At 31.4% G+C, this 25,235-nt stretch overlaps 1 protein-coding gene across 1 annotated transcript; it reads left to right on the top strand.

The window, feature by feature from the left end:
* The first annotated feature begins 125 nt into the window (after nt 1–125).
* Nucleotides 126–24,767, top strand: LOC134721983 (signal recognition particle receptor subunit alpha-like). The gene is made up of 14 exons (XM_063585373.1): nt 126–321; nt 4,154–4,237; nt 5,883–6,076; nt 6,884–6,999; nt 7,530–7,662; nt 8,363–8,543; nt 9,079–9,185; nt 9,522–9,640; nt 9,928–10,014; nt 13,259–13,431; nt 13,876–14,086; nt 20,746–20,831; nt 21,089–21,265; nt 23,717–24,767. Exons 1-14 carry the CDS (start codon nt 205–207, stop codon nt 23,840–23,842), a joined length of 1,911 nt encoding a protein of 636 aa, XP_063441443.1. The 5' UTR covers nt 126–204; the 3' UTR covers nt 23,843–24,767.
* Nucleotides 24,768–25,235: the final 468 nt, after the last annotated feature.

Below are 25,235 nucleotides of genomic sequence, written 5' to 3'. Positions count from 1 at the left end.
ATTGCTAATTTGTGTTAAAACAAAGGTGGTACATTTATAATTTACATCAATGACAAAGTGACAAAGACTTATATCTTACAACATTTTTTTATCGCGCAGTCTTATTGAGAAAACAGAATCGGGAATTCCCGATGATTTTCGATAGTTATCGGCAAAGTTCTATTTCCGGCGGTCGTTGAGACACATTTTTGAGACACTTTCAAGATGTTAGACTTTTTTACGATATTCAGTAAAGGTGGGATTGTTCTTTGGTGCTTTCAGGGAACATCTCAACTGTTTACACCAGCAGTTAACTCTCTTATTAAGACTGTAATACTTCAGGTGAGAAAAATACAGAAAAAGTAACGTAAATACTATATACACGTGACGTGACGTGGGATGTAAACATATGGAAAATTTCAAATAATTGCATTTTCGTTAAATATAATTCTTTTTTTGTATTTGTTAATACCTTAAATGTTACTCACCTGTCATATGACTTGACCATTTTGAAATTTATAAATCATATAAGTCATTGTAAGTTATAGGTGGTGTCACTGGTGATAATGTTAACGTGAAGGTACCCAATTTGCACCTATTTTGACAGATTTTCAACTACGTTACTAGAAAGTATCCTTCTTTATTATATTGGTACACCAATTTGATTTTCAATTCATATGGAATCATAGAAAAAATGGTGTGAACTAACCTCCAAACCATCAATGATTCTGTAATGAGGAGTTCCGCGTACCAAAATTGCATCCATGCTTAAATTTGCACTATCAAAAGTCGAATAACAGAGCTTTTGTTTATTTTTTTCAAATATTTTGAATAATTGGATATTTGTCCATGCTTACTCTTCTTTTTTGTAAGAAATGGATACTTGAAACATATTGTATTTGCTAATTTTTAGAAGATGATGTCGCATGGCGACGTTTCGGTACATTTTGCTTTTTCAGTAAAACCTTTATCTGTTGATAAATACTGTAAACATTTTGTCTATATCTAAATATATTTACCTATGTTGAAAGACGTGCATACTATCTGATCATAAAAATACAACTTGTTTAGTCTCTAGGAATCTTGTAAGATTTCCACTGCTATTTTTGCTAAATAGGTGCAATTTGGGTACCCTTACATTACTTGTCTTATGTCTTCATACTTTATACATGTTATAGTTTAAACATACTTTATTTATATACATTTGTACTATACAATGCTGGAGGTCCAGGGTTCCCGGTGTCCTAGCATTCCCTTTGTGTTGGGTTGGGATTGAATGTCCCTGTAAAAAATTGTCGTAAATGTTAGTGACACATCTCCGTTAATCTGGATAGGGAGTGTACATTGTACATGTTCCACTTTACCGTCACAGCTTTTAGGGGTTCTTCTGATAACGGAGGAATTTATCTAGTATATACGTATATACATACATTGTTGAACATAATACAGTTGATTGGGAAACAAGTAATTACAACTTACACTTTCCTCTTTACTTCATACTTGGTGATTTTACGTAGATCCTGTAACTTAAAACCTCAATTTGTGAATGGTAGAATGGAAACAAGATAATTCACCGCAGGCACTTTTTTATTTACTATGGATCCACACTCAATTTTCATTAATTTTCTGTGTGAGCAGGAACATATATACACTGATATCTATAACTGATATCTATAATACTAAAATTACGAGGTCCAATTTGTCAGCCGTCATCATGTACAAATGTATAAACGACGAAGCAAAGAATTCAACTTTATATATAACTAATATAGTACAAAGGTGTAGATTAAAAATTACACCACTCCAGGCCCTTTTGTTTTCCACGTAATTAATATTGCCAATAATTAAGAAGTTCCGGGTCGAGTCCAATACCGATTCCAATAGTATATTCATCTGTTACCTATTACCTTATCTGTACGTTCGGCATTTGACAGGCGCACCACCAAACAGTGTTTTCAGGATATGCTATATACACGGGTCCTAATCACAGGGTTGACACTACTAAACTGTCAAATTGTTACCTATTGTAGTATTTTAATCAGTAAGACTTTATAAGATAACAATACGAATACTAAAAATAAGGCGTATAGGTACAGTTTTCAATTTGTTAACGGGGATGACGTAAAACAGCGAATCAAAGAATTCAACTTTATTTATAACTAATATAGGACAATGCTGTTGATTAAAAAAATACTCCATCCCAGGACCTTTTGTTTTCCAAATGATTAATATTACCAATAATTGATAAGTTCCAGTTAGACGGGTTCAAACAGAAAGATTTGAAAGCAGAGAAAACTGTGATAACTATCTTATAATCGGCATGACTTTATCAGATGACAATACTTATACAAAAATAAGTCTTGCGCATAATTATATATTATTTCATTGCACTTTTAAAGATTTTTATAATTTTGTGTAACATAGTCTTATGTTATTTACTTTTTGTGATTATGAAATAAAGAGAAATTTTTCATATGTGATTGTTAAATGTTTGAGGCTACTGGCTCTGTAGCCTTTAAACATGCCATCAGTCTGTTTACAAGGAAATTAGGCTATGATAAATTATAGTAATACAGTTAAAGGAAGTATAAATGTAAAAAATAATTTTCAACTTTTTTTTAAAAATTGTATAAAGGTATAAAAATAATGAAAAGTTAGTTTTCAATATGTTTTTTGAATTTTATATTTATATGATTTAATCTTTTTCACCCATCAAACGTTAATATAAGGAATAATTTTGAACGGTGACTAATAAGGGGAAGTAACTCTAGACGTCTAGTTGAAATATGTTTGTAAACCAATACATGCAATTTATTTACGACCTAAAGCTAAGGTAATTAGTGTTAATTAACAGTGTGTTTGACATCAAAGCTGTCGAGTGAAGCCATGCACTTAATAGGTCACTTAATTTGACAGTTTACATAGCTAGATGAACTTCCTGTTCATGGAAGAATTACGAATTTGCCGGTATTTCGTAGGAATATTACCTATGAAATCAATCTCAAGGCTAAGAAATACGGGTGAAATCGGGTCATTTTTGGAATTCCCGGGTTATTTCAATGACCCGGCGGGTGTCCCGGGTGATCCCTCAGAATTGTGAAAATCTCGGGTCACACACGCAGAATACGGGTCAGTTGACAGGTATGATATTCATAATGATAGTTTCTGATATTAATGCTATCTTCAAATGTCATTTAAACTAAGTAATGAGTGATGCCAGTGTATCAAACTTGTAATCTGTCACTTCTTATTTTTCAGAAATCTCATTAATTTCATCACATAACTTTATTAAGGTATAGAAACGCAAATGGAGTAATTGAAAAATAGCACCAATGACATTCCGTAATTCACATACCATAATAACAGGGTTACGCCTCACATCAAATAAATCACTCTTTAAATCAGATCATACATGTATTTGGTCATTTTTATCAGAGGTCGCAGAATCTTTTTTCCCTGGTGGTCCTTGAAGAAAATCTGCAGGTCCTCACTTTTAATTCTATTGAAAAATACTAAAATTGTGTCAGTCCTATGACAAAATTTGGTGGTAAAATCCTGAGGACCACCACTTTTCACGAACTCTGTTTTATATGACAAATATTTCTACCTTACGATAAAACTTGTATTTCATGTATTTATATAAATGTTTGGAAGTACGTGGATAATTTTATTTATTGAGCAGGTCTGATAGTTTTTTAGTCAGACACAATCAAAATCCACAAATCTTGTAAAGTCTTGCTAAGATTAATGTTTTTATCAATTTTATACTGAAAAACCTATCAGATTCATTCTCCTTACATATACTGTTCCAAGCTATGAGTGTGGATATAAAACCCCCATTGAACAAAACATTTTGAGAAACAAGGTGAATTCGACCCTGACCATACTTTTCATTAATTTGCCCACTTAACATGCTTAACACCAAAACTTTATTACTTATCCCACTAATCATGCTAATGAAAAGGCATTACATCCAGTTGAACTTTGGTCTGTCAACTAGTCCCATTAATAAAAAGACATTAATTCCCATAAAGTTCAATCCCACTAATTAGATAAAGATCTAGACAAAAACAAATTGTGTCTGTTTACTATGGATCCTAAACAGGCTGATTTCAATAATTATGTCTCCCGTTTATTTTACCATAACTGAAAAAAAGTCTGAATCTATTTTCAGGAAAGAACTGGAAATAATACATATACACATGAAGCTTTACAGTTGAAGTATAAGCTTGATAATGAATTTGAATTGGTTTTTGTGGTAAGTTTTATTATTATCAATTATAAAATGAGATGTAAGTAATTCAAGTATAAGTCAATGAGACAAAAAAAAAAATATATATATGTAGGTTAATAACATATCAAATCAATTCCAAAAGACAAGTGTCTAGATACATTGTATAAGAAGATGTATTATATATGAATGCCAATAACACAACTCTCCATCCAAATTTGTAAAAAGAAAACCATTGCAGGTCAAAGTACAGCCTTCAACACGGAACCTTGGCTCACACTAAAAAGAAAGCTATAAAGGCCCTTTAAATCATGCAAATATTACTAGTTAGTCTAGTATATAACGGATTAAAACCATTCAAACAGGAAAACCAACTGTTTAATCTGTATAAAAAACAAGAAGCTAGAAACACTTATGACAATGTATGAACCACATCAACAAACTACAACCACTGAACAATAGGTTCCTGACTTCAGACTGTACAGTTTAAATAACTGAATTGCCCAGAATCTAGAAAACTTGTGCATAATTTCAAGGTCTAAATAAGACCTGCTCATGGTGGTATAACATCTGGCATCAATGACAAATCCTTAAACGACAAGACATTAAGATAACCCTAAGACAATCAACCATATAGTGCCTGACTTAGGATATGAAGTGGGATAGTCGATTATAGTCAAATTACTTTTCTTAGCACTCAACCTTTGTATTTTAATCTGGATAAGAGGAATAAGGAAAATACAAGAAAAACCAACAATAACAAACTTTGTGTACAATTTGGAAATTAGTATGGCGTTCATTATCACTGAACTAGTATATATTTGTTTAGGGGCCAGCTGAAGGACGCCTCCGGGTGCAGGAATTTCTCGCTACATTGAAGACCTGTTGGTGACCTTCTGCTGTTGTTATTTTATTTGGTCGGGTTGTTGTCTCTTTGACACATTCCCCATTTCCATTCTCAATTTTAAATCAGTAACAAACAGAATTACTAGTACTTTGTCTATGGAACAGGAACCTAAAGAATATCAAAGTCTGAGACAAAACATTACACAAATAATAGGCAAAAAAATGGAGCTATACAAGTAACTGGATTGTCAAACAATAGACATACAATGCACAAAGTGTCTAACCAGCGACCACAAACATTGACAAAATCAAATGTACAACTATCTCTAAATCATTTGGAATCTTTATAATAAATAATGAATGAAGAGACATCCCCAAGTGTTTATGAGAAACTGTAGGAATTTACAGCTGTTGTCCTAATGCTAGCAAGTTTTAAATGCTCAGTTAGCTTGTTAGCTTTATTTGTATTAAAGCTTGCCCAAGCATTGAAATTACATGTAAGATTGATATCTGCAAACAATATAAGTAGGTTGAGTTACACTAATATATATGTCCAATCAAATTTAAATATAATGTAAACAAGTTTAACTCCACATTTTTATATTGTTTTCAGATGTCAATCTTTTAAATTTCAAAGCTTGAGCAAACATTGATACAAACAAAACAATGAAGCATACCCAACCTTTAACTTGCTAGCATTATGATAACAGCTGAAATGTTTTAATGTCTTCTACAGGAGTGTTGTATTGAACAATTTTATGATTAAATATTTAAATATTTTAAATGTTGTCCATTCATCAGATCTGTGTTATATTTTATAATTTAGGTGGCTTATCAAAAGATATTACAGCTGTCTTACATAGATAAATTCTTGACAGACATACAGATGGAATTCAGAAATAAGTACAAGGATTGTCTTACCGATGGTTTAGCGTGTGGCACCTTTAATTTTAAGGGATCATTTGATGAGATTTTGAGATTGAACGAAGAAGAAAGCAGAGCCATCGCCAAGTCTCAGAAGTAAGTTTTAAAAAAATGAATCTGGATATTTATAGCAGATAACTGAATATTCATTAGGCCAAGATCCTGCTTTATAGAAATTTTGTCTGTCAGACTAGTCTGCTCTTAAAGGAGGGTAATTTACCTAACCTAATAATGACTTCACAGTTCAGCTAGCAAGCAAATTAACCAAAGATATTACCTTTATCTACACACACATTGCATTCTGCTGTAACCCGATTTCTAACTTAGGAACATATGATGAACAAGAGATCCAACACTTACAGTCAATGATGACTTCTCTATCTGATGTTCTTTTAATATATGGAGATGATTGCTAATGAGACAACTCTCCACCAGAGACCAATAAAAAGAAGTTGTAAGCACGAAAATTATCAGTTAAAATGTCAGGTCTACTTACAACAGGAATAAACTATTACTGAACTACATGTATCTGCCATTTTATGATTTAAATCATGTACAATGTATTTGCAAATTTTGACAACTGTAGATTCATTTATATTCATGGGTACCAACTTTTATGGATGGAGTAATAGATGTTTTTTTTTATGGTTATTGCAAACTCTGCATACAAGTCAAAGGAAATTTGAATATTATGTGGAACCTTTAAATCATGGTTTACCGATACCATCAAAATCCATGAGAATGAAAATCAACATTAGTATAGTTTGGTTTTGATTGTTATTGTCTTAACACTGCACCTTATTATTACTTTCTTGGAAGTCAAAAGATATAATTATGTAACATGTCAAATGTCACAAAGTTATTATCAACGAATGATTAAACCAAGTTTATTTATTTGTTTAGGAAAATGAAAACTTTTGATGAATCTTTAAAATCTAAGAAGACTGTGTCATCAATGATAGAAAACAAAAAAGAAGAAAAGAAACCAGCTAAAGGAAAGGAAAATAAACCAGTCAAAGGTATATATAAATACATTGTGACCTTAACATATGTATTCTCTTCTTAAGACCATGCAAATAATAAACAGGGAAAAAAAGGAAAACACCTGTATTGTTAATTTATTTTGATTGGAAGAAATTAAAAAGTAAAATAACAAAAATACCTCATGTACCTAACTCCAAGGAAAATTCAAAAAGATTTTGGTCGAGGTAGTTTGTGATGAAGTTGATGTCCAATCAACTTGAAACTTAGTACACATGTTCCCTATGCTATGAATTTTCTAATTTTAATGCCCAATAAGAGTTTTTACCCCTTTTTTCAAGGTCCACTAAACATAGAAAAAAGTAAAAACACAAAAATAAAAAGGCAAAATCAAAAGTCAAACACATAGTGCAGATTGCTGGAGTCCGTGTACTATGGACACATTCTTGTTATTTAAGAAATAGGTAATTTGAGTCTATGGTTACTAAAATTTTTGGTTTTTTATTATTGCAATTATTGTTATTGTGAACATTGCTGGAGTCTTAAATGCCTTTGAATACTATTTCAGAACAAGTTGTTAAAGAAACTTTGAAGAAAACTGAACAGACAGCTGCAGTCTTGGGTGAAATGGACGAACTAACTATACAGAAAAATAGAGAAAAGATGTTTGCTAAGATGTCTGGAAAGAAACCTGTTAAAACGTAAGTTAAGATAACTTACTTTATTAATAGAGCAACTGATATATTGTTCACATTTCTATTGATAAAGGCTTTATTCGTGTATCATGAAATTTCTAACAAAGAAAATGGAATAACAACAAATAAAATTTTATTCTTATTAAATTTTCATTTTGAAGACAGAATCTATAATATTGAAAAATCATATTGTAACTTTTGTATAGTGATATTGTTCAGTTAGTTTTTGGCTGAAGATTGCATGCAATGCATTCAAACTGCTTCCTTCTGTAACTGGGTTGTGTCTGTATCTCCCAGGGGATAGTTTAAACAAAATAGTGCAGTATGGTGTACATTTCTTAGATCCTTTTCAGTCAATGAAATGCAATTTATTAATTATATGTTAAACTCAGACATTTAAGTTACAATAGGGTATGTATTTAAATAACTCAACTTGTCAAGAAAAATCGTTTTTTGATAAAAATTTCACAAGGTATGCATTGGGTTTGAATCCTTTATCAAATTTTATTTAACTGCAAAACTACAAAGGAAGATAACCCCTATTTAAATTTATAATTTGCCCAACTAAATACACATTCAATGTTTAATTAATAAAAATCCCATTTTCAGATGAAAGGGAATCTTTACCCTTCAGTGCTCACAAGGAATTGGATTTTTAACTTGTGAGCATTATTATTCAAAATTTGTTGTTATTTTTCCTCTTCAGAGCCAGTGCCAGTCCAAAAGCAGAAACTCCAAAGAAGAAAGGAAAACAAGCTACTAAATGGGAAATGGCTGGAACCAATAAAGATGCTGTGTCTCTTGATTATAGTTCTCTAAATGGATCAGGAGATGCTACTATTAATGGAAGTATGGAAGAGAAACATGGAACACCATCTGCTGAAGAAGTAAGTCTTCACAATTTATGGGCATAGTATAAAAGGAATGGATTTGTAGATTACAGACCTATGAATATTTTTTATTCCACAAAGTGGACAGGCCATATAGTTTTACACTTATCTGTCATTCACTATGTGAGTTATCCATGTTGAGTAACCATTTTAATTCCAGTTTGGTTCTGCTCGGTTGATTTTTGCCAAAATTGCAGACCTTGGATTCTGAAATTCTAAGACTGCATACAAGCCAATAAAAAATTTAAATTCATGTTTCACCTGTACTCATAAAACCCAAGAAAATCATTCAAGCAGATGAAAATCTGCCTTTTAATAAGGAAAAATGACAAGGACTCTTCTTTTAAAACTTTCTGAAGATTACAAGAAAATGGCTTAAATGTTGCCAAGATCCATAAAATTTCAATGTTGTAGAACAGAATTCTATGCTCCATTGTTCATAAAGTTGTACTCCGCTCTTATCTTTACGAAAATTACTCCTATAAACCCCTTTTAGAAGATATGAAAAATTCATTCCATGTTATTTTTTTAGCAACGATGGGTAGGACAGATGAAAGGAGGATTGAGAGATTTAGATGAAGAAGAAAGTGAAGATGAAGAAGTAGAAGAAGAGAAAGGAGTTCAGGAGTCAGTCAAGAGGTAAAAAATCAATAGGAAACATTTTAATTGCATGACCTTCAGAGGTTACTTATATTGATAAACAAATAAACAATTGTTCAGAGCTCAGAATTTGATTGATTGACCTTGACATTTGTAACTTTTATATTAAACAGCAAACAAAAATATTAATGATAATACTCCATGGTTAATTCCAAACAGCTGGTCAATCTGATTTTTCAAAAACTCTCAAAATAGACACCAGAAAAAAGTATGTTGATTTCATTGTCCATCTAACAAACAAGCAAGCAAGCCTTAATTTTGTACACATTCAAAGTACTAAGTTGTTTAATTCACATCTCCGTTTTATTTTTTAAGTGGCAAATCTAAGAAGAGCAGTGGAATGTTCAGTATGTTCAAGAACCTTGTTGGATCAAAGACCTTGACCAGAGAAGATTTACAACCTGCTTTAGAAAAGATGAAAGAACATATCATTGGTAAATATGTCATACAGTACTTAGAATATCCTTAAACATGTTGAATGTGAATAATAACTGTTAAAGTTGTTATTTCAAATTAATATTTTCATTATTTTTTGCAATTTTACAAAATGATACAATAGGAGAAAATACATAAATGAAGGACACATATAAAATGATTAAATTTACTTTAATACTTCTGAACATGGAATTTTATGTTCAGTTTCATTCTCTGCAATGAAACTTAAAAAAATATTTTATTATCCGAAAATTGATTTCTCATGTTTTTTTTTTTTCTATTTTAGGAAAGAATGTTGCTGCAGATATTTCTGTTAAATTGTGTGATTCTGTGGCTGCTAAGTTGGAAGGCAAAGTTCTGGGAACCTTTTCAAGTAAGATATGCTTAAATTTAGTTTAAAAAATAATGAAAATGAATATGGGCTTTATTTATTTTTTCTTTAATAGTATGAGCGTTTGTCTCTTTTCTTAAAAAAGAGGGATGATAATTCACATTATCCTTATTTAGAGTAATTTCTCGCAATTTGAATGGCTGATATTGTCCTAATAAATTTCAGTACAATTTTTTATTACGTCAATTGAAATTATCTCCCTTATTTATTATGCCAATTGGAATTATCTCCCTTATACCATTTACCTAATAAAAAAAATAGAAATCTGAGTTGCTTTACAGTCCTAATATTTTTGATTTTTCAGTTTTAGATTAAATATCTAAAATATTTTTGGTTGGTATCGAATTTAATAAATAATATGTAATATAACAATATCAGGATAATTTCGTTACACAGTGTTCAATTGTCCTAATACAGAATTTATCGGGTCAAAGGACAATTGCACACTGTGTAACTAATATTATCGTCCTTCCCTACGCCTATATCACCCTGCTCTGTCGCTCAGTAATTCTTGTATCAAGACTTCAAAATGAGACCAGGCATTATCAACAACGTTACAATTTGAGCGGAGAAGTTATCAGCGACGTCACAATGCGAGAGGAGACGTTATCAAGCTTGCTTTCGCCAAGCATAAAACTGTCTTAGGGAGAGGGAAAAAGACCAGTAATAGAACGATAAACAGATAATCGGGTTTTCTTTGTATAGATATCGTAAAATATCAGCCGCTCGACACAATGTTCGCTACACTCACTCGCCAAAAAGATTCACATTGTGGCTCGCGACTGATATTCTACGATATCAATGTGTAGAAAACCTGATAATCTATACTTATTAGTCTTCCCTGTGTCAATTAGCCAAAGAAAGAAATGATATTGTTTTGATAATCCAAAATGCTCAATCAAAGCCAATGAATAGATAATTAAGTTTTTCTAAGATTTCAATCATCCAAACAGGTTAATATTGTGACCTATACTCCTAACTATAACGACACAAGAAGTTATGTTATCATGAAATTTTATGTGATGAACAGAACGGTTTTCGAAAAGGTAGAAACTGTACAGATCATGTTTATGTATTAGATAATATTGTTAAAAGTAGAAAAAATGCAAAAAAGGATACATTTGTATGTTTTGTTGACGCAAAGAAAGCATTTGATACCGTTGATAGAGACTGTCTAATTTTTAAATTGAAAAAAGTTGGTATTAGCGGTATATTTTTAAATTGTATTACTTCTTTATACAGTAATGTTAATTGTGCAGTCAGAGTAAATAACTTTATGACATCCTTTTTTCCTGTTGCTCTTGGTGTAAAACAAGGCTGTGTTTTATCGCCGACTTTATTTTCTATCTATGTAAATGATTTAGTCTCAGATATTAGAGAAGCAAATTGTGGTATTCAAATAGATGACATTATGGTCTCTATGTTATTATATGCTGATGATATTGCATTGATTGCACCTGATGCAGAGAAACTGCAAAAGCAGTTGGACATTTTAAATAAGTGGTGTGAAAAGTGGAGATTAACTCTAAATAAAAACAAAACCAAAATTGTTCATTTTAGAAATAAATCTGTACTAAGAAGTAATTCTCAGTTCAAATGTGGCGAACTTTGTCTTGAATATGCAGCTTGTTATAAATATCTTGGTGTACTTTTGAATGAATTTTCAGATAATTCTATAATTGCCAAAGAATTGTATAAATCAGCTAATAGAGCTCTTGGTGTTATTAAAGCCAAATTTTGTAAAACTGGTGGTATGAATTTTGATGTATTTACTAAATTATATGACACTTTAGTCAAACCCATTTTTACATATGCTTCCGGTGTATGGGGCATTAATATACATAATTGTATAAATAATTTGCAAAACAATGCTTGTAAATTTTTCTTAGGCTTAAGCAAAAGAAGCAGCAACTTAGCTGCTAGAGGTGATATGGGTTTTTTATCAGGCGATGCACTACTGAAAGTTGAAGTTTTTAAACTTTGGAATCGTCTAAAATGTGACAATACTAGTAATATATGTAAAAAGGTTCATACCTGGGCGATTAGAAGAAAATCGTCATGGGATTATAGAGTTTTACAGTTAGCTCGTAAATATAGTTTGATTATAAATGTAGAAGATGAAATTAATATGAGTAATGTATGGGACTCTATACAAGTTTTTGAAAAAGAATATTGGCACCATGAAGTATGGAATGATAAAAATAATGTCAACGGTAATAAATTAAGATTTTATAGATTGTTTAAAACTTGTATTGGTACGGAGCCTTATGTAAAGGTAGTTAATAATAGATGCCACCGACGTATTTTGTCACTATTCAGAGCTGGTTCGTTACAACTTAAAGTTGAAACAGGTCGATATGCTAGACCACCAGAACCTCTACAAGACCGTTTATGTATTTTTTGTGATAGTAGCCAAATTGAAGATGAAAAACACTTTCTTTTTAATTGTTGTTTTTACTCTGATATCAGACATGAATTATATGCCAAAGCCTGTCTTTTAAATGTTGATTTTGAGAATTTATGTGATGTTGAAAAACTTCGTTATCTTATGTGTAATGAGAATATGGTTCCTCTTTTAGCTAGTTCCCTTTATCATATGTTTTATCGACGAAAACATGTCATCTAGAAATTATATATGTTTTGTTATTTTTAATTTATTTTTTTTAATTTACGAAATACTTTTTAAATGTATCAAAGCTGTCCTTTTATGTATGTATCAGATGTTTGTTTTAATGATAGTGTCTCATAAGTCGTTTTCGGCTGGCATCCTTTTACATAAATGTTGGGTTCTTATGACTTTATGTGTATATATATATATTGATATTGTAATGGATGGTGACACTTTAATAAAATAAATCTTATCTTATCTTATCTTATCTTATCTTATCTTATCTATAATGTTTTTTACAAGTCGATCCATCAGTCCAGTCATTGCAACTACTCTGAAACCACATATCAATAGGAAATTATGGTTCAAAATTTATTCTAGTATTTATAAGCCTTTGACCTTAAGAATTTTGGCCAAAATAAACTACTGCAATAGTGTGTCTTCCACAGCTCCTGAAACAACTAAAGAATTTCATGAAACTTTCAAGATAATAAGGACATAACATGTAGATGTGTGTATTGACAGACAATAAATTCTCATTTCAATGAGTTATGAAGTATCAGTAGTAGACTTTATTGTATAGAAAAATAATATTTTTGTAACTTCTTTATATTATAGCAACTGCAAATACAGTAAGACAGACTTTACAGGATTCCTGTGTTAATATTTTGGAACCAAAGAGACGTATTGACATCCTTCGAGACGCTATGGAATGTAAACAAAAAGGTCGTCCATATGTTGTTACATTTTGTGGAGTAAATGGTGTAGGGAAATCTACAAACTTGGCAAAGGTAATCCTAATGTTGTTATTCTTATAAGCTTGAACTATTTTCCTCATTCAGTGTTACATGAAATGTGCAAAAATTTACCTAACACAATTATTTTGTAGAAAGCAAACACTATAAGTGTAGTAGACAATCCTAATAGAAACAAATTCACATATATCAAAATTTACAATATGTGGTTATTATATTTGGTTCTCTTGTCATTTTCCTTTTGCACAATGTGAAAAAAATAGTTTTTAAAAAGACATGCATACTGCATATGAAAATAGCATAGGTTGAAAACAAATTTTATACATAAAAATTTCAGTTTAATTTTATACAAAAAAATCACATTTAATAATCTGCATATCAATGAAATGCATTTCCAGATTTAAGTAGAAATGTCAGTCAAGTGACCTAGCTGCCTTTCACTGCTTACAGATTTATAATACAAATGATCCTTACTTTCAGATCTGTTTCTGGTTGATAGAGAATGGCTTTAGAGTTTTGATAGCTGCATGTGATACCTTCAGAGCTGGGGCTGTAGAACAGTTACGTACCCACACCAGGAAGTTAAATGCTCTTCATCCCCCAGACAAAAATGGACAACACATGGTACAGTTGTATGAGAAAGGATATGGCAAAGATGCTGCAGGAATTGCCATGGAATCTATCAATTATGGTGAGTGGTTTCTTATAGGAATTTTTTAAAACATATAAATGAAAACAAAAAGAGGTGGAAGATAGTAAGGGGATTTTCAAAACTCATTAGTCTATAAAAAAAACCTGACAATTCTATGACAAAAAAGACAAAACAGCAAACATCTGCATAAAACACTATATAAAAAAACTGAAGACTAAGCAACATGAATGCAAAATTGAAAATGTTTTGGTCGTTTATTGGTATGACGTTGGTGTCGTCGTCGTCCGAAGACATTTGGTTTTCGCACTATAACTTTAGTATAAATAAATAGAAATCTATGAAATTTAAACACAAGGTTTATGACCACAAAAGGAATGTTGGGATTGATTTTGGGAGTTTTGGTCCCAACAGTTTAGGAATAAGTGCCAAAAAAGGCCCAAATAAGCATTTTTCTTGGTTTTTGCACAATAATTTTAGTATAAGTAAACAGAAATCTATGAAATTTTAACGTAAGGTTAATGACCACAAAAGGAAGGTTGGGATTGATTTTGGGAGTTTTGGTCCTAACAGTTTAGGAATTAGGGGCCAAAAAAAGGTCCCAAATAAGTTTTTTTCTTGGTTTTTGCTCAATAACTTTAGTGTAAGTAGATAGAAATCTATAAAATTTTAACACAAGGTTTATGACCACAAAAGGAAGGTTGGGATTGATCTTGGGAGTTTTGGTCCCAACAATTTAGGAATTAGGGGTCAAAAGGGGCCAAAATTAAACTTTGTTTGATTTCATCAAAAATTGAACTATTGGGGTTCTTTGATATGCCCAATCTAACCGTGTATTTAGATTATTAATTTTTGTTTTTTTTTCAAATTGGTCTACATTTAGGTCCAAAGGGTTCAAAATTAAACTTAGTTTGATTTTAACAAAAATTGAATTCTTGGGGTTCTTTGATATGCTGAATCTTAACATGTACTTTGTACATGTTTTTATACGACTGCAAAATTTGAAAAATTTTCGTCTTATATTGCTATCACGTTGGCGTCGTCGTCTGCGTTGTCGTCGTCCGAATACTTTTAGTTTTCGCACTCTAACTTTAGTAAAAGTGAATAGAAATCTATGAAATTTTAACACAAGGTTTATGACCACTAAAGGAAGGTTGGGATTGATTTTAGGAGTTTTGATCCCAACATTTTAGGAATTGAGGGCCAAAAAGGGCCCAAATAAGCATTTTTTTGGTTTTCGCACAATAACTTTAGTTTGAGTAAATAGAAATCTATGAAATTTTGACACAAGGTTTATGACCACAAAAGGAAGGTTGGAATTGATTTTGGGAGTTTTGGTGCCAACAGTTTAGGAATAAAGGCCAAAAAGGGCCCAAATAAGCATTTTTTTGGTTTTCGCACAATAACTTAAGTTTAAGTAAATAGAAATCTATAAAATATTGACACAAGGTTTATGACCACAAAAAGAAGGTTGTGATTGATTTTGGGAGTTTTGGTTCCAACAGTTTAGCAATTTGGGGCCAAAAAAGGGCCCAAATAAGCATTATTCTTGGTTTTTGCACAATAACTTTAGTTTAAGTAAATAGAAATCAATGAAATTTAAACACAAGGTTTATGACCACAAAAGGAAGGTTGGTATTGATTTTAGGAGTTGAGGTCCCAACAGTTTAGGAAAAAGGGGCCCAAACAAGCATAACTTTAGTATAAGTAAATAGAAATCTATGAAATTTAAACACAAGGTTTATGACCATAAAAGGAAGGTTGGTATTGATACTGGGAGTTTTGGTCCCAACAGTTTAGGAATAAGGGGCCCAAAGGGTCCAAAATTAAACTTTGTTTGATTTCATAAAAAATTGAATAATTGGGGTTCTTTGATATGCCGAATCTAACTGTGTATGTAGATTCTTAATTTTTGGTCCTGTTTTCAAATTGGTCTACATTAAGGTCCAAAGGGTCCAAAATTAAACTTAGTTTGATTTGACAAAAATTGAATCCCTGGGGTACTTTGATATGCTGAATCTAAAAATGTACTTAGATTTTTGATTATTGGCCCAGTTTTCAAGTTGGTCCAAATCGAGGTCCAAAAGTAAACTTTGTTTGATTTCATCAAAAATTGAATAAATGGGGTTCTTTGATATGCCAAATCTAACTGTGTATCTAGATTCTTAATTTTTGTTCCTGTTTTCAAATTGGTCTACATTAAAGTCCAAAGGGTCCAAAATTAAACTTAGTTTGATTTTAACAAAAATTGAATTCTTGGGGTTCTTTGATATGCTGAATCCAAATATGTACTTAGATTTTTTATTATGGGTCCAGTTTTCAAGTTGGTCCAAATCAGGATCCAAAATTATTATATTATCAAGTATTGTGCAATAGCAAGAAATTTTCAATTGCACAGTACTCAGCAATAACAAGAAATCTTCAATTGCACAGTATTGTGCAATAGCAAGAAATTTTCAATTGCAAGTATTGCGCAATAGCAAGAAATCTTCAATTGCACAGTATTGTGCAATAGCAAGAAATTTTCAATTGCACAGTATTGCGCAATAGCAAGAAATATCTAATTGCACAATATTGTGCAATAGCAAGAAATTTCAATTGGAGTTATCTTTCTTTGTCCAGAATAGTAGTTGAATCAACTTAAATCATTGTTTTATACAATATACAATGTTTATTCACTTTTACTACCAACTGATAAATTAAAACAATCTTTACCATTCAGTGATAACAAGCACTTTTTTTACATTTTAATATTTTATGATGTATTTAAATGAGTAATTATTGTTGCAAACTCCATTAGAAATTTGAATTGAGATCAGTTTTGGAATAAAGAAAAGGGGGATGTGAAAAAAAAATGGGGGGGGGGGGGTTCAATTTTTCTCATTTGAAATTTCATAAATAAAAAGAAAATTTCTATAAACATTTTTTTGAGAGGATTAATATTCAACAGCATAGTGAATTGCTCAAAGGCAAAACAAAAATTTTAAGTTCATTAGACCACATTCATTCTGTGTCAGAAACCTATGCTGTGTCAACTATTTAATCAAAATCCATTTTTAGAGCTGAATCCAGCTTGAATGTTGTGTCCATACTTGCCCCAACTGTTCAGGGTTCAACCTTTGCGGTTGTATAAAGCTGTGCCCTGTGGAGCATCTGGTTTTATTATGGGGCCAGTTTTCAAGTTGGTCCAAATCGGGGTCCAAAATTAATCTTTGTTTGATTTCAACAAAAAATTGAATATATGGGGTTCTTCGATATGCTGAATCTAACCATGTATTTAGATTTATGATATTTGGGCTCGGTTATCAAATTGGTCCACAGTGAGGTCTAAAGGGTCCAAAATTGAACTTTATTTGATTTCATAAAAAAATGAATTCTTGGGGTTCTTTGATATGCTGAATCTAACCATGTATTTAGATTTTGGATATTGGATACCGCAAAGGGATGGTAAGAAGTGTCTTTGGGAGTTATGGCTCAAACAGTTAAGGAATAAGGTGCAAAAAAGGGGGAAAAGGGTTTCCAGGTTAATGGACAATTACTTAAGTACAAAACATAATTTAAAAGCAGTGTAAGGTTGGAAATTGAAACTCATTTGAATATCTTATCAAAACTGCTTTTAAAGTATATTGGAAATTTGCCAAAAACTTTATTATTAATAAATTCCATTGGAAATTTGCCAATAACTTAGTTTAATGAACTTCATTGGAAATTTGCCAATATAAATTGTTGCTGATGAAGCTTTTTTTTTTATCTCACCTAAACTACTTTTAAATTATGTATATTGGAAAGGAGTAAGTTCGATAAGGGTCATATTTGGCCCAAATTATAAAGTTCAATACTACTAGATAAAAAATGGTTTAAGTTGACCTAAATGCATGTGAGAAAGTGTTATAGAACAATTTCTGTCATAGTTTTATTCTAAAGCCTTGAATTTTACATCCAAGTTAGGTCAAAATAAGGGACTTTGGTGAAATATTACAAAATCGACAGGATTTCAGCCAAATTTAAGATCAGTAAACATCGAGCGCAGCCGTCGACAACCTTAATATTCAAGCTAGACATGTAAAATGTCTTTACAAACATTCTTGTCAAAGATCTTTTTTGGCGACGTATGCTCTCTATGTTTCCTGTCCAAATATTCAATGGAAATTTACCCATTTTCCTTGTTTTTTCGTGGAAAATCAAAATGAGTACTATTTGTGACGTCATGAATAATACGCTGGAACATAATTTTGCAACAAAAAGAATTCTTTTCTATCTTGTCACTATATTAGCTATTATTCATTGTGATATTGGTTAATAATTCCCAAATTTGAAATTTAGCCTAAATAAGGGGGCCAATTTAGTGCCTTATCGAACCTACTCCTTTGCCAATGACTTTAGTTTAATAAATTTCATTGGAAATTTGCCAATATAAAATGTTGCTGATGAAGCTTTTTTGTTTATTTTTAGCGATGATTATTGTAGTTTCAAGACAATAAATTAGAGTTATCTTTATTTGTCCAGGTTGTTTTATCACCGTAAACCAATGCTTTATGAAATATTCTTTGAAAATTTGAATTATCTTTCTTTGTCCAGAATAGTATTTGAATCACCTTAAATCATTGCTTTATACAATATACAATGTATATTCAATTTTACTACCAACTAATAAATTAAAACAATCTTTACCATTCACTGATTACAAGCACTTTTTTTACATTTTAATATTTTATGATGTATTTAAATGAGTAGTTATTGTTGCAAACTCCATTAGAAATTTGAATTGAGATCATTTTTGGAATAAGGGAAAGGGGTATGTGAAAAGAAAAAAAAAATGGGGGGGGGGGGGGTCATTTTTTTTCTCATTTCAGATTTAAAAGAAAATTTCTTCAAACATTTTTTTGAGAGGATTAATATTCAACAGCATAGTGAATTGCTCAAAGGCAAAAAAAATGTTTAAGTTCATTAGACCACATTCATTCTGTGTCAGAAACCTATGCTGTGTCAACTATTTAATCACAATCCAAATTTAGAGCTGAATCCAGCTTGAATGTTGTGTCCATACTTGCCCAAACCGTTTAGGGTTCAACCTCTGCGGTCGTATAAAGCTGTGCCCTGCGGAGCATCTGGTTAATATTTGGGCCCAGTTATCAAATTGGTCCACATTGAGGTCTAAAGGGTCTAAAATTGAACATTATTTGATTTCATCAAACATTGAATTCTTGGGGTTCTATGATATGCTGAATTTTACCATGTATTTAGATTTTGGATATTGGACCATAATAGGTAAATGTCCACTTTAAAATTCTTAAGTTTTTAAGTTTAAGTTCTTAGACCACATTCATTCTGTGTCAGATACCTATGTTTAGTGTTTCCTGCAGCTTTTAAAAAGGGCAGGGTAATTGTTAGTTCAGAGGGCACATTAGGCGCGATGGACAACAAATTAAGGGCACTTACTTAATATAAACAGGCAATTTCTATAAAATGGATTCATTTAAAACATACTAGTTTAATGCTATAAAAAGGACATATACATCTGTAATTCCCTAAAAACAGGTTGACACATTCCCTGATATCCAAATCATCTATTGATTTGGTATTTGCTGACACTAGAACAAGATTGTTTACAGTTGACACATTCAGTCTATTTCTGCGTTGTGAAACTGTCATTTGAACTTTAGAAAATATACGTTCCACTGGTGCAGTTGACAGAATCAAGGTTTCACAAACTAACAGTAAAAAGTTAATGTTAGGAAAAGTATCAGCCAACATAGATGATTTTTTTGACAATGTTGAAAACATATATCTTGCAGAGCATTTTTCTCTTTCTTCTTTAAAAATTTGTTTAATTTCATTCCATTCTAATGATTAGTATCTGTATTCACTATTCAATCTATTGCAGTTTGCTAATCAGCTGATTACGAAATCGATTACAAAATGGCGTCCTAGTGAACTTTTGTTTACGTTTGAAGGGAAATAACTCGAGCGGTATTCATAAAATATGTCTTTCAGTACCGGTTGTTAATTACGACGATAAAGGCATGGCGTCAGGAATTTCGACAAAATTAGGACAGGGCACCAAATTTTTTTCCCAAAAAGGGCAGAGCGTCGAGAAATCGCGACAGGGCGCCAATACACGCCAAAACCACCTGTAGGAAACACTAATGTTGTGTCAACTATTTAATCACAATCCAAATTCATAGCTGTATCAAGCTTAAATGTTGTGTCCATACTTGCCCCAACGGTTCAGGGTTTCGACCTCTGTAGTCGTATAAAGCTGCACCCTGCGGAGCATCTGGTTTGATGTTGTAAAAAACAAAGTATAATTTCATTTTTGATCAAAATTTAAATACATACAGTTAAACAGTCTGCACCGTTAGCCACTAGTCCGATGCCCCAGACTAGTAAATATTGATTCGGACTAGTGAAAATTTTCAAAATTTATATAGTCAAATAGGGACAAGTTTTGATATTTAGTTTCTGGACTAGTAGATGAAAAAGTTAGCTGAAAAAGTTTTTGGCGCAGACTGTTAAATGATAAGTATGAGTGGGATCTATTTCATTGCTTTAAAAAATTAACAAAACTAACAAGTTTTGAAAAAGTACATAGAGTCATGTGTATAGAATTATGTTTAAAATCTGTTCCATGCAAGCAGAAATTGATCTTTTGAAATGCATTATTTTACAAAGTTTTGAATGTGTGTTATGTTTCATTTCAGCTCGTGACTGCCATATTGATGTGGTGCTTGTAGATACTGCAGGTAGAATGCAGGACAATGAGCCACTGATGAGGGCTCTTTCTAAGGTAAAAAAAAAATCAAAGTTTGTAAAGTGATTTGCCAGGATGAACAAAGACATTGTAAGATTACTGGTGGAAACATTGAAAATATTTAGGAATCAAATTTTCTAAAGGTTTATACATTATAAGAATTATATTTTCTATGATGATATTTTGTAAGAAATAGCAGAAATTATATTTTATTTAAACAGTAAACCAATGTTTTAAATGTTTAGACTGTTGCTGTGTTCAGTTTCTAACATCTTGCCCATTTCTATTTTCAGCTCATTAAAATAAACCAGCCGGATCTGGTTTTGTTTGTTGGTGAAGCCCTGGTTGGAAATGAGGCTGTTGATCAGCTGACCAAGTTTAACCAGGCCCTTGCTGACCATTCTAATATGACAAATCCCAGACTTATTGATGGGATAGTTCTGACTAAGTTTGATACTATTGACGATAAAGTAAGTGGAATTTTATTATAAATTTAAATGTCATGCTTATATTTTAAATACTTTGTAGTAAAGTGGGAAACTTACAGAACATAACACGCTGAATCTTTTGAAGTTTAACAATTTTATAATTTTGTTTGATTAGGCCACACCAATTTAATTTCTTGTTCTACGGATTTTTGGACTTCAAAAATTGGGGCGAGTGAGCGATTTGAAAATTTTAATAAAAAAATATTTAATTTGCAAATTTTTGAGGCGAAGCTTAAAAAGTAGAGGCGAGCGATTATAATTTTTTTTTGTAAACATAAAATAGTAGGTTTTGACTATATTAAAACTTGATTTATCACTTGTACCTTGACATTTCTTTAATTTATGAAATATTTTTCCCCTGTTCATGCTGTTCAACAAGAAATAATTGAATAATTAAATCTGGTCTATGTATGTGTGACTGACAATGAGACAATTCTTCATCCAAGTCATAATCAGGTTCAGAACAACCCCTAAATGTTATGAATATCCCTTTTATGAGGGGTCATTATATAAGTTATAATATATTTTTTTTGTAAAAACACTTGTACAAAAGGGCTAATATTTCCCCAAAGAACTATAATATTTGGTTTTAATGGTCAAAACGTGCCCAAGAATTTTGTAATATTCCTGGACTTTAACCATGTTAACACATTTACTTTAACAGTTTAATATTATTCAAAATATGTGGACCCATCCCTCTTTTAGAAAAGTTGTTTAAAATATAATGTATTTCTCCTCTTTTTGAGTAAAACATTCTAAGTTGTCAAAGGTTTTGTATAGTAGCACTATACAAATCCTTAGTATTTCTATTTTCTTTTCTACTTCAGTAAACATGGTAAAATGACCCCTTCAAGGCCCCTTGTCTGAGAGAAGGTTGTTCCCAACCTGATAATAACAAACATATGTCAAAGTACGGCCTTTTACACAGAGCTTTTATCCCGACCAATCAGCAACCTTTAAGGGACCACAACTTAGTTTTGTACACAATTCGAAAAGGAAAACCAACGATCTAATTTATATTTCCAAACGGTAAAATACCAATGAACCACATCAACAAACGATAACGGCTGAACGACAGGTCCTTGAATAAACCTGGACAGGTACACAAACCTGCAGCGGGTATGATCGTCACCATACATTATAATTGCAGTTGAAGGCAAATCCTTCAGAAGTTCTTTGTACTTTATTTTAACAACGAACATTTTTATAGGGAATACAAGTTAGGGGGAAAGAAACTAACGTTTTGTTCTGTACTGGTATTTCCGGTTATATATTTATATCGGAGCACTCCAGGTGAAATAAATTGGTTTCATGCTGAAACAAATATTCTTGCAGATATTAACAGTGTTGTGGGGGTACTGATAGGTTTAAAATCGTTATATAAAGGCTAGACTGTGATTTTATAAACAAATGTTGCGATCTTTTTATAATATTTACAAAAAAACGGTGCGGGAAATGGACATGATTTCATTTCCGGATGCGGGAAGCAGGAATATAATAAAAATAAAAAAATTCTGTTTTGAAAAAAATAGGTGCGGGCGGGTCCGTCGAACAAGGAATCAAATTGGTGTGGCCTTAGTTGCAACTGAGGATTGAATATTTGATGTTAATTGCTTATGACATTTTTCAAGTAAATGTGAAATTTGCCTTTCAAATATCTAGTATGAATTTCGGTCTGGTGAACTTGTAGATTATTCCAAAAACATGTGCAAAGCAATTTTTATTATACACATTAATGACTGACAATTCTATTTTAACGTTTGCTATAAATTTGTGGTGTTTCGTATCAATTTCAATGATTTTGGGGACCTGCTAGAATCATCCACTTGTTTGCAAGTTTGATATCAATTGAAAGGATTCCACACATGGCAGGAGCTCTTAACTCTAATCTGAATTAACAAGCATTGTCAATTTAATCCTGTTACCTTTGATAATTATTTAAACCACTGGGTTGATGCCACTGCTGGTAGACGTTTCGTCCCCGAGGGTATCACCAGCCCAGTAGTCAGCACTTCGGTGTTGACATGAATATCAATTATATGGTCATTTTTATAAATTTCCTGTTACAAAACTTTGAATTTTTTCGTAAAACTAAGAATTTTCTTATCCCAGGAATAGATTATCTAAGCCGTATTTGGCACAACTTTTTGGAATTTTGGGGCCTCAATGCTCTTCATCTTTTTACTTGTTTGGCTTAATAACTATTTTGATCTAAGCGTCACTGATGAGTCTTATGTAGACGAAACACGCGTCTAGCATATTAAATTATAATCCTGGTACCTTTGATAACTAATTACTACCAAACGTTTGGTGGTTCTCTTCTAGCACTCAAGCTACCACTACCAATAAAACTGACCGCCACAAAATAGCACAACAGTACTGAAGGCGATGTTAACACCAACCAGTATTTTCATTGACTTTTGTATTTTTCAGGTTGGTGCTGCAATATCTATGACATATACTACAGGACAACCAATTGTATTTGTTGGTACAGGACAAACCTACACAGATCTCCGTAATCTCAATGTCAAAGCAGTTGTCAATGCTCTGCTCAAGTAATCACAAGAATGTCTTGTGTCAGAGGCTTAAGAAATGTTTTACGTATTCAAAGATTTACTTATTACAATTCTGATCTAATTTTTACATTTGTATTGTATCCCTGTCTGAAATAACTGATATTCTGTTATAACTCTAAACAACCAAATTTATAGAAATGTGAAACTGGTTTTTTTTCTGATTGAGAATTTTTTGTTCAATGTCATGGATATTTGTTATAAAGTTAAAATTTCTATGGTATATGGTATAGAAAAGTGCTCAGATATTCTGTAATAGACATGTCCTCTCAAATCAACTGTCATGGTTTCTCTCAATGTAAATACTAAAAAACAGTGATACTATAGAATGATCATCCCTTTCAATATTTGTTCAAGCATTTACTTTGACACATAGTATTTTATATTTCCAACAATCTATTGAAAAATGACACTATATGAAATCTAAATAAATCAGTTATGAATTATTTTTAGAAGATTTGTATAATTTTTTCAGAAGGTTCATTTATCTAAAAGTTATATTGTGTACAAAATCTTACTGAAAATCTTAGTTTACAATGAAAATCTGAAGTTTACAATGCCTAAATGAAATACTGAAAATATAAATATATTATGAATGATCTTTTCAAAACTAGAATGTGTATCACAAGAGATTATCTGTATCAATATGATATTGGATATATACCTGTTGTCTCAGTCCTTATTATTTAGTGTATGCTATGTTAAATTTGATCTGTTATTTTGTCTTGTTACAAATATTTCTGATATTTGCATCATCATCATTATTTCACGTTTTTCATTCACCATTTTTAAATCTATCATTAAATTTGATTAGATATCATAAGTAGGTCATGTGCATTGGATATGGAAGTTAATGACTGAAAGCATTTTCATTGGCCATCTTTTGTCATTCAAAAAAATTTGCTTTAAGTGCTTTTCATTCATTATTTAATACTCCATTGAGCTTAAAATGCTTTGGTGTTTTTGTAATTTTAACTATTAATATTCAAGCTCATTATTGCTAATTGTGAATATAACAATAGGTCTGATATTACCCATAAGGCAGTTGGATATATTTTTTTAATTTGATAAGTTTGAAAAACATCTTGTGATTAAGCAAGATTTCAATTTGTAATTTTCATACCTTTATAAATATATCATTAGTATAGAAAGCTTACCAAATTAAAAACTTTATTATTTCAATACTTTTGTAACAACAAAATTCATTGAGTGTGTAAGTAAAGGTAAAATCTTTGGCAAACTTGCTTGTTAGCTGAACCATGAAGTCATTATGAGGATAGTTATACTACACTTCTTTTTGAGTAGTCTAGTCCTACAGACAGATAGATAGGTTATATATCTGACTTGTCTACTCTGAAAGGAGGGTATTATACCTCATC

The sequence above is a fragment of the Mytilus trossulus genome, chromosome 6, assembly GCF_036588685.1.
Source record: "Mytilus trossulus isolate FHL-02 chromosome 6, PNRI_Mtr1.1.1.hap1, whole genome shotgun sequence".
NCBI classification, from domain to species: domain Eukaryota; kingdom Metazoa; phylum Mollusca; class Bivalvia; order Mytilida; family Mytilidae; genus Mytilus; species Mytilus trossulus.
This window is presented reverse-complemented; position numbering and strand designations above follow the sequence as displayed.

What these genes read in the sequence shown, in the direction of transcription:
- LOC134721983 (XM_063585373.1), top strand. Translation starts at nt 205, where the DNA reads ATGTTAGACTTTTTTACGATATTCAGTAAAGGTGGGATTGTTCTTTGG. An exon ending in GCCATCGCCAAGTCTCAGAA is followed by an intron (nt 6,077 to 6,883) that starts GTAAGTTTTAAA and finishes TTATTTGTTTAG; the next exon opens with GAAAATGAAAACTTTTGATG. An exon ending in GGAAAATAAACCAGTCAAAG is followed by an intron (nt 7,000 to 7,529) that starts GTATATATAAAT and finishes ATACTATTTCAG; the next exon opens with AACAAGTTGTTAAAGAAACT.